General features: G+C 39.8%; 1 protein-coding gene across 1 annotated transcript in view; it reads right to left on the bottom strand.

Moving 5' to 3' along the window:
* Positions 1-14,133, bottom strand: part of LOC145776266 (NACHT, LRR and PYD domains-containing protein 3-like) — a 102,642-nt gene that overhangs the window by 61,568 nt on the left and 26,941 nt on the right. The window contains exon 2 of the mRNA XM_082587668.1: positions 13,737-13,881. Coding sequence (XP_082443794.1) covers positions 13,737-13,881 — 145 coding nt within the window. The remainder of the gene's footprint in view (positions 1-13,736; positions 13,882-14,133) is intronic.

Raw genomic sequence — 14,133 nt, 5'->3', positions numbered from 1 at the left:
GAAGAAAAGAGAGAAAACAGTTTATTTCGTTTGTTGTGAGCAGGACTGTGGAGGCGGGGGAAAAATATACGAAATAAACCTTTTTGAATAAACTTTGATAATCAATTCCTAAAACTTGTGTATTTTGCCCTATAAACAGTTTTGTAAACTATCTCTATGTTCAATTTTCTGTTTTATAGGTGAATGCAAATGAGACAAACGGCATATTTGCAGCAACTAAAATTTTATTTTAATCAATAATTAATAAACTGTGAAGGAAGGAGTCACTGAAGCTGCACAAGAAACTTGTGGTGTTTCATCTAGACACCGATGGATAAATAAACCTGGTGGTGAAATGGTACAGTGGAGAATGCTGTGCAGGAGAAGAGGAGATGCTTTAAGGCATGGAAGGCAGGAGGAAGCAGAGAAGCGTACAACGATGCCAAAAGAACTGCTAAGTATGCCATATACAATGCTAAAACCGAAGCTGAGAAGACACTATTTCACAATGTCAACTCAAAGTCAGGGACCATTTACAAGCTGGCTAAGCAAATGCGACGTGACAATCAAGACGTTACTGGTGATAAACCCATCAAAAATGATGCCGGTGAACTCTCCCTCGACGAGGAAGCAAGGAAGGTCGCTTGGAAACAATATTATGAACGACTTCTCAATGTAGAGTTCCCCTGGAACCCGGATAATCTCTCAGATGAACCATCTGTTGAGGGCCCTAGTGTACCAATCACCACCGAGATGATCGAAAGAGCCATCAGTAAGATGCGCATGGGCAAAGCTCCTGGTCCTTCAGGAATAATCAGAGATGCTGAAGCCAACAGGCGAAACTGGAGTTGCTCTTATACGAGATCTTGTTGAAGCTATTGTTAGCGAGGGTCGTATACCAGCAGACTAGGAAGATTTTTTTTTTTCGGGAAGAAAGCTACATTGTCAACATCTATAAAGGTAAAGGCGATGCCCTTGATAGGGGTAATTACAGAGGCTTGAAGCAGCTTGACCAGACCATGAAAATACCAATAAATTGCGAGGTTTGGAGGGGAAGACTTTGTTCTCGACAGACAGGCCACACCCTCGACATGAGGATTAATTCATGGCCTGTATTTAATCAAAATTGGTTGATGATAATGATGATGATGAAACAGTTTAATCTATTTATACCAAGCTTTTTCAACCTGGTGGTGGCGAGTCGTTTTTTGGGGGGTCGCAAGACGCCTGAAAATCTAGTGTATATATAGTTTTCAATTATTTTTTTGCTAGAAAAAATTAAAAACTGTGTTTGTCGCAATTGACCATTCCTCGACCTGAAGTTATTCTATTGTTTAAGCTTTCAGACGTTGCAAAGGCTTTTAACAATAGAGAAGCATTTAATATTTTTAGGTACAATCCCTACATATTTTTCACCTAGTTTCTGTACGTTGCTTTATGCTAACTAAAGTTAGCCAGTAACTTCGCTATGGCAAAAAGCAAGGTTGTTTGTAATGTCAAATACGAATTTGTCAGTAGACTACCGGTATCGTTTCCAATGGCATTGAAAATATTCAGTGTGTAGGCAATTTTGTTTAAAACTTCTTTCAGCAAAAATTCCACGCTTGACAAGCTTGTGAAAAAAACTTTCAGCACCAACCATCTCACTGAAGTTGATTTAAATAAATCCATGAAAGATTGCAATAAATTAAACTGGTAAAAATTCGAAAATGTAGCTTATTTTTTAGCCAAGCTTAAGATCGAAAATGTCATAATAATTGGAGGAAGTGTAATAAACCCGCATAACATCATTCAAACTTTTAATGTCTTTAATAAACGACGTTTTTGATTTCAGAAGTTTACATTAAAACAGTGAAACGAGACATAAGTGGATGTCATCATCATCATCATCACGTGCCGTCTCCGATTCGAAGGTTGGCTGTCATTTTCTTCCACAATCCACGTTCTTCTATTCTATTTGCTTATCTGATGCTTGACAAATCAGCCAACTGTATTACGTCATCTCCCCATGTTCGCCTCCTTCTTCCCCTGCACTTCTTTCCTTCCACCATACCTTCAATAAGCAATTGATGTAGCTGTCCTGCCGATCCTCTCACAATATGTCCGCGAATTTCATCTTTTGTTTTGCTAAGTCATTTTCCAATCTATCTTGCACTCCAATTCTTTACCTAATTGCTTCATTTGTAATGAGTTTTTTATGTGATATTTTTAAACAATGACACCTATTAATACTACAAAAAGTGCTCAATGCCAAGCAAAAAGCAAAGCAGAGCGAATTAAATCAAATATAGTTATTACTATCTTAACCCTTGACAGCCTGTTTCACCTAAAGGAGGATCATCAGAAGGTCCTTATTCAAATAGAATATTAACATAAATGTTAATCAATAGCTAACCCACGTACAATACCTAACCTTATGCAGAGGTGGGCAGTAGCGCGCTACTTTTGTAGCGGCGTTATTTTTATTCCAAAGTAGCGGTAGCGGGAGAGGCGCTACTTTTTTCAGTCGCACTCCCGTTACCCGCTACTTTTTAATTTAAATTGAAAAAAATGCTTGTTTTTTTGCAATACTGGGGTGGTCAAGCAGCTATATAATCGGCTTGGTTGCAAAGTTTCGGTCTTTTCTAGCTGAGGTCAACTTCTTCGGCGAATATTTCCGTGTGATGAAGCCTATCTGCCAGGCTTTAGACATTCTCCAGGGCGAGTCCAAGCCAAGGCATATTACGGAGTCTTGCTTCCAACCATCACAATTTGCGGGAAGAAGTTGACCGAGATCACTGATCTTGTGACCTGTGAGGAGTTGAAAGTGAAAGTCCTTGAAGGGGTGAAGAAACAATTCAGCAAGTGCTTCAACAACATGAAAGGCGTTATGGCATCATGTCTTCATCCCTCCTCCAAGACGTCGTGGCTACAGTTTCTGCACTACTTTTCCACGGATGATGCTGACGCACTGCGAGAAAAAGTCAAGACAGATGTAATTCGACTGTTGCCGGAGACATCAAGCCAGGTTGATACCAAGAAGAGTGACACCAACACCAGTCATGACTCCGAGGATGTATTTTTTGGAGTGTTTGCGCCATCCCGTGAAACGTCGGTGCAGAAGGAAGCAACAATTGTGGACGCCTTTTTTTCGGACAAGAGCAAGTTCTTGAGCCTTTCGAATACCGAGTTAAAACATCTGTTCATTAAATACAACACCCCCATTCCTTCCAGTGCTGCGGTGGAGAAACTTTTCTCTGTTGGAAAGGATGTGCTTGAGCCAAAGTGGGCAGGACTTAGTGACTCTCATTTTGAAATGCTCGTGTTTTTGAAAGATGCGTAACAATAAATTTTCCTTAGAATGTGTTTTCTATAACGACGTCAAAATGACAGCGTAAACGAATGATAACATTCGTTTTCAAAGTCATTTTTGCGTCACTAGGGACTTGAGTGTTTCCTAGTGTCATTTTAGACAAAAGTAGCGGAAGGAGTAGCGGTAGCGCGCGCTACTTTGGCCCGAGTAGCGGTAGCGGGTAGCGCGCTACTTTTGTAAATTGGTAGCGGGTAGCGGTAGCGCGCGCTACTTTGGTCCAAGTAGCGGTAGCGGGTAGCGCGCTACTTCAAAAGTAGCGGGTGCCCACCTCTGACCTTATGTATTTCCGTTTCTAGCAAAGGCAATTAAACTTAAAGTTTCAAGTGATAATTGATATTTGTTGAAGAAAAGAGAGAAAGGTTTATTTCGTTTGTTGTGAGCAGGATTGTGGAGTCCGGCAAACATATACGACATAAACCTTTTTAAATAAACTTTGATAATAATTAATTCTTAAAACTTGTGTATTTTGCCCTATAAACAGTTTTGTAAACTATCTCTATGTTCAATTCTCTGTTTTATAGGTGAATGCAAATGAGAAAAATTTCATATTTGCAGCAACTAAGGTTTTATTTTAATCAATAAACGATTTAATCTATATAGTATATATACCAGGGGTTTTCAATCTGGGGGTGGCGAGCCGTTTTCAGGGGGGTTGCAGGACGCCTGAAAATCTAGTATATGGTTTTCAATTAATTTTTTGCTAGAAAAAAATCAAAAACTGTGTTTTTTGCAATTAACCATTCCTCGACTTGAAGTTATTCTATTGTTTAAGCTTTCAGACGTTGCAAAGGTTTTAATAACAGAGAAACATTCAATATTTTTAGGTACAATATAATCCTTAGATATTTTTCACCTATTCCCTGTAGTGTACGTTGCTTTGGCCAACTAAAGTTAACTAGTAAATTCGCTACGACAAAAAACAAGGATATTTGTAATTCCATGTCAAATATGAATTTGTCAGTAGACTATCGTTTCCAATGGCATTGAAAATATTCAGTGTGTAGGCGATTTTGTTTAAAACTCCTTTCAGCAAAAGTTCCACGCTTGTCGCTTAACAAGCTAGTGAACAAAATTTTCAGCACCAATCGTGGTGGTGCTGAAAAAGGAGACCTACTGAAGTTGATTTAAATAAATCCATGAAAGCTTGCAATAAATTAAACCGGTGAAAATTTGAAAATGTAGTTTATGTTTATTATTTTTTCCCTTATAATCTAGCCAAGCTTGATTGGAAATTGAAATAATAATCATTAAAAGACGTTTTTGGTTTCAGAAGTTTACATTAAAACAGCGAAACGAGACATATGTAGATGTCATCGTGAATCAAATTTGGGTCAATTTGCATTAAATATAATTTTGTTGAATATTTTTATGAGGAGTTGCGAGGCTACGTTGATTGCTCTAAGGGGGCGCGTTGCAAAAAAGGTTGAAAACCCCTGATCTATACCAATAAAACCTATTTATATTCAATTAATTGAAAATTAAAATTTGTTAACAGCAAAGTAAACAAAGAATTATAATTTGTCTCAAAATTGATATCATTAGAAGATTTCTTTAAGTTAAGGGTGCTAGGGGACATACACTGAAGGAAATTATAAAAATCATGTTTTGTTTTAAACAAGTAGCATTCTTGGTCTCAACAGATCACTGGAAATCGAGCACCTCAAAATCTTTCGATTCCACATTCCCGGTTGGCACAACCGATGTAAAATAGATGTACAGTGCCCACAAATGAAACGTTTACAAAATTAAATTTTGACAAAATTGTGGTTTTATTTGAAAAGAAAAATATTTACACAATGCAATTAAGACAAAAATTATTGTAATGAACATCATATAAAAATGAACATATTGTTTCACCTTAAAGCAAAGGCTTTTCAACTAAACAAAATATAAACAAACACAAGTTAAAGTCTGCCCATCACAAGCACCTAACATAAGATAACTGAACAACTAAGTAAAACAGTCCACAACCATCTAGCTGCACGTTCAGCAAGAAAGCAACAACAATAACAAAAAGAAGAAAGCAAAGATTAAACGCCGCGCCGACTAATCAGCTTGAAGCAGTGCGCGGCATCAACTTGAAGCAACATAAAATTTCACAACATTCTCCCCTCCTTATAAAAATAACTAAATAACGTCCGGTACCGGACTGGATACTTTAGAATTAATCAACTGTTCGGTATTTGCATCTTGATCAACTACTTGCCGGCATCCTTGGAGGTTTGACTGTTCTACATGATCTACGTGCACAGTATGTTTGTCTTTCGAAGGTGGGCATGGAGCTAAATCTCGTACAGACACAGTCGATTCTCTCCCATCAGGAAAGCGCACCTGTGCATATGTTGGATTAACATCAGTTAATACAACTTCTTCAACTCAATCATCATTCTTGTTTGACCTGACAAACTTTCGAAGCAGAACTGGTCCTGGTTTTGATAACCACGCTGGCAGCGATTTTCCATTGGGTGATCGCCGATTGAAGTTGTAAAACAGTTCGTGCGGGGTCGCATTTGTAGCGGTGCATAGCAGAGACCGAACCAAATGCAGGGCATCCAAGAGCACAGCCTCCCAACACGAAACTGGAAGATCATTTGATTTCAAGGCGAGTCGGATTGCTTTCCAGATCACGCCATTGTACCCAGGCCTCGAAACTGAAGGCGGCCATCGCGGCCATGGCCGCGATTAACCTACAAAAACCGACACTTTGTCCGCCGGTCTCGCCCTTCCGTCGGCCGCATTTGTCCGCCATGAAATTCCGAGAAAATTTTAGGCAAGCGGTCTTGTGAATAAAGTACTTTGCCACTTATAATCACAAAGGATTAGAAAGCAGTCAAAGCACCCGATAAATCACAATACACCCTGTCTATGTTTGAATTGTTAACATTATTGGTTGACCAAGCAGCTGATGTCTGACATAAGCAGGATGCAAGTGACACCACAATACACTTTATTGATGCGATATATTCAGTCTTCGAAATTAGCGACGGCAATAAAAATGCCGAGGCCACACGAGCGCTTGTAAGGTTAGGGTTAGACATTCCTCCCAGTCGTTATGGCACAGCCATAGATTTGTTCCCTAGTCAACACCCTGATGGAGCTCTATGAAAAAGAAAGAGGCGTGTGGATTGGTATCAAAGCCCGAAAGCCGCAAAACGTGGACGCTTCGTTGCGAAAGGCGAATACGTCTGATTCCAGTGATGACGTGACAACCTCGTGCTCCGATACAGCATCTGATGATTTCGATTCCGACTGGTTCTTTATCAAACAGACTTTATGTTGTTCGCAGTGTCGCAATTGTGCCGAAATTATGTCAGTGTATACGTAAATCGAGGCAATCTTCTCGCAGGGAGCTATTAATTTGTTACCGGTACCTGGTTGAGCAATTAACGTTATTTTATGATAATTCAACGTTTCTAGATGTCTATTTAATGTAAAACAAACGTAAATTTCTTATTGGGCATTGTTGTTACGCAGTACAACCCGCCGGAAAATTAAATCGATTTGTGCTTACTCGAACGTTGAATCAACCCAAAATTAACTTACTTTTCCGCCTGTGAGTCATTTAACGTGAATTACTGTAACAGCGTGCGACGTGCGTATCTTGTTGCTCGCTTTATCGCTACTTTTGGTATTATTACATCACAACAAATCAAACAGTGCGGTCGTGATAGACTACTCTAGTATATTTTTCGCTTCTCGTTTTGGTACAATTGTTTCGTAATTAACGTTCACAGCAATTGCCGAGGCAATTTCAACTCTTTTCGTTTGGCCTCGGCAACGTTTTTGCCGACGTAAAAATGTGCTAATTTTGAAGACTGTATGTGGATGCGTGTCGACGTTGCGATGGCCGCCATGTGCTTGTGATTGGCCGCCGAACAGCCTGCTTCAGTCGGACACGTTTGGCCGCCGGAAAAAAAAAGTTGTTTCGAGGCCTGGTACCGTTCCACCTGAGAATTTCCAGTGGGATGATAAGGCGTTGATTTACTAGACGCACGTCCACGTTCCAACAGAAATTCTTTAAAGTCACTGGACAAGAATGATCTACCATTGTCTGAATGCACATAGCCCGGCATTCCGCACATAGAAAACAACTTTTTGAGGCAACTGATCACTGTGGTAGAATGCATATTCTGACATGGAAACGCAAACGGAAACCGTGAGTATTTATCAACTATGGTGAGAAGATATTTGTTACGTGAGGTTGATGGTAATGGACCTTTAAAGACAATGCTGATTCGATCAAACGGCAGTGTTGCTTTAATGAGTCTTTCTTCTTGAGGTAAGTAGAAACGTGGTTTCAGTTCAGCGCATGTGCGACAAAAAGAACACACCTTCTTAACTTCATCTGTAGAAAACGGCAAATTCTTTGTACGTACAAAATGTAAAAGCATCGTTACTCCCGGGTGGCACAGTCCTTTGTGAATTTCAGCAAGCTTTAAATCAGGTTCTGTGGCACAGAATGCCTCCGAGTAAAGAGTGTCTGGACCCACGTTTTCTTTTCCGGGGCGATAGTTAATAGAGTAACTGAAAGAAGCCAATTCTAACCTCCAACATTGTATCTTGTTGTTCTTGATCTTTGTACGTTTCCGGTTGTCAAGCATGAATGCCACTGAACGCTGGTCAGTGATCAATGTGAAGTGTTGGCGGGCAAGAAAATGATTCCACTTGCGCACTGCTTCGATTATCGCAGTTGCTTCCTTCTCGACCGCAGGATAATGAAGCTCGCTTCCATGTAACGACCTTGACATGAAAGCTACGGGACGGTTCCCTTGGTTCAGTGTCGCAGATACGGCAACATCCGATGCATCACATTCTATAACAAATGGCACATTTTCATCAATGGAGTGCAAAGCTGCGTTTTCTATTTCCTCCTTCAATGTGTTGAAATCACGTAAAGCAGAACTATCCAATGGGAAACTTGTGGCTTTCTTCAAATTCTACACTTTGTCTGAAAATCTCGCAACCCATTTTGCATAGTATGCGAATAAACCTAAAATATGCTTCAATGATTTCGCACTGGTTGGGGGTGGAAGCTCCCTTAAAGGACGTAGTCTTTCTGGGTTTGGTTTGATTACACCGTTTCCAACGGTGTAACCAAGTATGCTTATTGTTGAAACAGATGAGATGGTTTTCTTCTCGTTTAATGTTAAGTTCTTCTTTTTGATTGTCTGAAGGAATCGTTCAACATTTCCATCGTGTTCTTTTTGAGTGCCTCCTGCCACTGCTATGTTATCAAGATAAGGAAATGTTGCCGTTAATTTTGCATCCGTCACTACTTGGTCTATTTCCCTCTGAAATGCAGGCACACAGTAGATACGCCAAACGGAATTCGTTCAAATTCCCATAATTGCCCAGCTGCTTCAAACGCAGTAAAACGCCTATCTTCTTCTGCTATACGGATTTGATGGTATGCACTTTTCAGATCAAAAGTGGAAAACACTTTGTAATTGGCAAGATTATTTACCAAGTCATCTATTCTGGGCAAGGGATAAGCGTCAAGTTCTGTAAACAAATTGATCGTTTGCGAATAATCTATGCAAAGACGATTTTTCTTGCTTTCTTCATCCTTCACTACCACCACTTGAGCACGCCAAGGAGAAATGCTGGGCTTGATTATTTCTTCAGAGTGAAGACGTGACACTTCGGTTGTAAAAGCTTGATCTTTCTTGCTGAATCTTCTCGACTTCACAGCTATTGGTTTGCAGTTTGGAGACAAATTTCAGAACAGCGATGGCACAGCAGCAGAAGCTGAAGTTAGAGCACACAATGCTGATTGACGAGACACAACAAGATCCTCTTCGTTTCCTCCGTACTCAAATATAGCAGACTTGTGTCGACTTTGGAAATCTTGACCCAGCAGAATGTCACAACACAGATTGTTGAGAACTCGCAAGCACACATCTGGATAATTACGTCGGTTGATCATTACGTCAGTCATGCAATGACCTACAACATTCCCTTTAAAGGTTTGACAAAGCCATCGAAATCTGCAACGAGGAAGAGTTGACTGGAAGCTTCAACGTTCGTGCTGTCTCGTTGTTTATAAAACTACAGGAACTGCCAGTATAAATTAAGGCAGATAATTCTCTCCCGGCAATAACAGCATTTAGCGTGGCATGAGATAAGCATTGAGGGGCTTCTTTGATCACACACAAGGCATCCCAATAGACAGAAGCAGATGCATCAGCAGTTCCTTTGCTTTTACATACTCTAGAAAAATGGCCCTTTTTGTTCGGAATGGCCCGTTTCGGTGAGTCCGATTCGGTGAGTCCGATTCGATGAGTTCCCTATTCGGTGATTTTTTTTTACATTATTGGGTACCGTAGCCTAATTATCATTGCCGTTAAAGGGTTAGGGGTTAAGATTTCAGTTGAAATCCAAAATAATTTACAAAAGATTACCTCACAATAACGTCGACTGCTTGTGCTGTACTTTGTGTTTGTAGATATCTACAGCAAACGCAACACTTCATAACCAACACGACTGATACAGTTCAGTAATGTTAGTTTTTCGTTATGGTTATTGCCTTAGTGCAAGGGTCACCAACCTTTATTGCATGCGGGCCACTTTAGCACTAAGGAGAGCTGTGGCGGGCCTCACTAACAAAATTTTAGGTAGGTTGACTCTTAAGCTAGAAAAGAACGCATTTCGTACCCAGTATCCAGCGTTACATGTTAATATTCATCTCAGAATACCGCAGCAACAAAATTAGTCGAACAGCGCTACTGCCAGGCCAAGCTCCTTTAACAATGCCTAATAAAGGAGGTCATTTGTTTTGCGCACTTGTAGAGAGGCGAGCGGTTTCGTGAGAATATTCATCGCCAAGCAAGAGTGGTGTTGTCACTTCGCTTCACAACAGATATCTTGCAATTAACAGTTTCAGTAAACAAGGAAATGTTTGACACATCACAATACAGGCAACAATAGTGACCTGCAGACATATCTCTGAAAAATAGGCTCCAATAACGGGAAGAAAGAAACCAGGCACCATGAAACAAACGTTTGTAGAAATCACCGAAAAAAACGTTTCTATCGTAACTCATGAACAGTGTTCCTTCCAGAAAGCAATGAATTGGTTTTTCATACTTTTTGTGAGAGTCTTCAGGCCTCGAAATTCACGGCGGACACGGCGGTCATGTCCGCCGTCACAGCATGTGATGTCCGCGGGAAGTACCATCTAGATCGGTCATATTTGTCCACCGAGAAATAATACGTGAACTAGCGACACAAATCGTCATTGCATAGTACTAACAATTGTTGCGAGAATATAATTTCCCGCGCATTCTAGCGCGCATCTAGAAAATGTGAATACTGTAACTCTCACCCAGACAACAAAATCTATCATTCTTATATTAATTCAATGTAGACGCAGACGTTGAATCAATGTAAAAAGGATAAATTTGTTGACTGGGTCGCTTCCATTCAAGCAGGAAAACTTTCGATTTATAGGTTGCTTCAACAATTGATGACATTGAATCATCGTAACAAAAGTGAATTCTTCGCTAACAATCGATGGGAGTACCGGTACTTCCACACTAAGCAGCGCAACTTTGTTCAAGTTTTACCTCACAATGTCTGGCTTTGATCTCCGAGTAATATTGATACGGCAAGGTTGGTTACAAAATTAGATTATACGAGTTCGGTAGGCTATTACAGCAAAATTTGTTAAGTTTTGGTATTACAATAAGAAAAGACCCAGAGAAAATTCACTTTCGCTCACATGACACGCAAAAATAAACTTAAAAAAAAGCCTGTGAAACGTTGCACAGCAGAAAATAGTAGCGTTAGTGTAGAAGCTTTTCTGACTCGTGCCCAGAGCATTGTGACGCAAGAAGCCACACGACCTCGTTCAGTAGAAGTTAATCAGTTATGCGGCGCTTTGAGCAGGTACACGGCGCTTTGACTCTTCAAGCGCACGTCTTTCAGAGTGACTTCGCTGAAATTTTAAAATGCATTCTAAACCGTAGCTATAGTTCTCAAATGGCGAAGAATTTTCAAGATAAAGTGATTAAGCATGACGATCGACGCAAAAACTGGTGTGTCCGCCGTGAGACTTAATTTGTCCGCCGAGATAGCTGCTCAGACCGGACACGTTTGTCCGCCGTCAACAAAAACGAATTTCGAGGCCTGGTCTTTAAAACCGTCTTTCTTTGATTATTGGACAACTTTCACTTGCTGTGCTTATCAGCATGGCAAGAATTGTTGATTAACAACATTTTGCAGTACTAAGCTAAATATTTTCGTATTACAACCAGAAAAAGTCTTTAAATTTATGTATAATATTTTGCCAATTTATTATAAATTGAGTTGGCACACCGACCTATTTTGCCAACAAAAACTTGCATATAAAGCTGGGTTTTTTTTTCGCTGAAACTTTTCGGTCATTTGTCGTAAATGACTTGAAAAAATTCGGTCATTTTTTATTTATTTCGGTCATTTTTTCTGATGAAAATATTTCTTTTCAAGTAGCTTATACAACATATATTTTTTCGGACATTTTGACCGAATTGACTATATATTTTTTCGGACATTTTGACCGAATTGGCCATATTTTTTCGGACATTTTGCTAAAAAATCGGTCAATGACTGATAAATGACCGAAAAAACAACCTAGGCATAAAGGGAACACTGCTCATGAAACACAATAACGGTGAAACGCACACTAGTGTTTACATGAAATTTACAAATTTAAAATAAGCAACCCTATGCTCACAGGCAATTTTGAAATTCGAAAACAGACGTTTTAATCAACCACTGGGACAGTATGGTTGGACATCGCATTGGAATAACTTTAAGCGACCCCCACCTAGAACTACTGTACAATCTGATTAGTCGGTCGGTGGAATCGTATGCAAAGCGAAAATATGCTTCCCGGAAAGCATTTTTTGCCTTCATGCTGTTTAACTCCTCAAGAAAAGTATTTTTGGTCATACTTGTACGCTGATACCTTCCACAGGCCCCACATAACAGCGTGGCGGGCTGCCAGTTGGTGACCCCTGCCTTAGTGCAAGTGCATTGCACTGACTCATGTGCGCTTCATTACGTCGTGCCGCCCTGTGGCTGTGAGTTGTTTGTATATAATTATTGCAGCAGGACTTGGTATCCACAACACAGTGATTTGTCACTTGTACACATAGCTCTACTCTTGTTAAAACCTCTTTTTAATTCCTTTACGTTTGTGGGTTTCTTTAGCTATTCTGCAGTAGGCTACCTAGAAGCGCAACAACGACATTGTCATAAAAGGGGATGAGAGCTCCATCAACACTATCATGACATCATCATCTTATCTATTCCACCACCCACCAGGACAAGAAACAATAATTGAATAACTTAAACTAGATCTCGAACCTCAGTCATAATAGGCTAATGTGTGATGTGCACTGTGCAGTCTGACCATAGATAGAGCTCAACACCATGCTTTCCTCAAAACAAGTTTTTGCCTGAAGATGAGTTTCTTTTATGTCCGGTTTTCTTTCTCCATCTAATTTTTATGATGACTGCTCAGTGCTCATCCACATAAATATTGGAACTGGCAAATTCAATCCACAACACTTTCCATTGGGTTGTTGTTTTACACTGCATATGTGCAACCTGTTCGTGCTTCTGTTTGTTTTTGTTATGTTTTTTGCTATTTATATTTTTTGAGAGGTTTCGTGACCGTACTAGCTGCAGACATATACCTACTACATAAACTACTATTCAGGCATGTCTTAAATCTTTCGAATCTACAGACATAGTCTACAGACATAATTAATTAATAGCTACAGACATAATTATACCTACTACATAAACTACTATTCAGTCTTAAACCTTTCAAAGTTTTGCCATCTTTTCCCGTTCATTGACGAGCTGGTACTTTGACTATTGTAGCCGGTAGTACCTTGATTGATTGATAAAAATTGAGCCATACTTCACTGCCAAAAATGGCAGCCCTGGTAAGCACGTGGTTTAACTTCAGCGACAATAGAAACGAGTGTGAAAACTGGCAAGGAATTTGTCTACTCTTACAACCACAGACCAATCAGAAATGTGCCAAATAAAGCAACAATAAACTGTATGCGAATCCTGTCAACATTTCATTTGTGCAAGTTATGTAAACACTTCATTTGCGAGCACTGTAGAGTAGAATTCATCATCGTTTAATTCTTCAGTTTACCTAATTTGTCACATTTAGTTGGTCCTGTACGAGTCGTTATAGTCTTGACTTGTTAGCACAATTCGTCAGTTCGCCGAATTCGTCACTTAAGGTGACGAGTTAGGCGAATCCTACTGCATCCGTACTTGTAACATATGATTGAAATTATTGTCAAGAACCTGATCAAATAAATATCATTTTTATATTAAAAATAACAACACTGTTTGGTTCAACAACTAAGGTCAACTTTTCAACCCAAATGACACTCACCGGAAGAATGGCTTTCATGTTGTGACTCATCACTAACTTTATGGCCATAATAATGATTAGATTGATACATGTTTTTTGCAAAACCCACGCTGTTTTTCATTTTTCCAAACGAAAATCCCGGTAGCTTTACACCAAGTTCATCTTCCTAGAACAAAAATATTCATGGATGTCACAGTAACCTCTACTCTACATATTACATGACCACTTCCAGGGTTCGATCTTAGCGGTAGTCCGCTAGCCAACGGCTACTGAAAATTTGCACGGACTAGTAGAAATGTTGCAGTACTAGTCCGATTGGCTAGTAAAAATATTCGCTGGTAAAAAGTTTTGGTTTACAAAATGGCGATTGGCGACGTCACTCTCACTCTGAAATACTGCAGAAATTTGCTTGCCAGAG

Source organism: Aplidium turbinatum, chromosome 8, assembly GCF_918807975.1.
Source record: "Aplidium turbinatum chromosome 8, kaAplTurb1.1, whole genome shotgun sequence".
Classification (NCBI taxonomy): domain Eukaryota; kingdom Metazoa; phylum Chordata; class Ascidiacea; order Aplousobranchia; family Polyclinidae; genus Aplidium; species Aplidium turbinatum.
The sequence above is the reverse complement of the archived record's forward strand: the minus strand, read 5'-3'. Positions and strand labels throughout refer to the sequence as shown.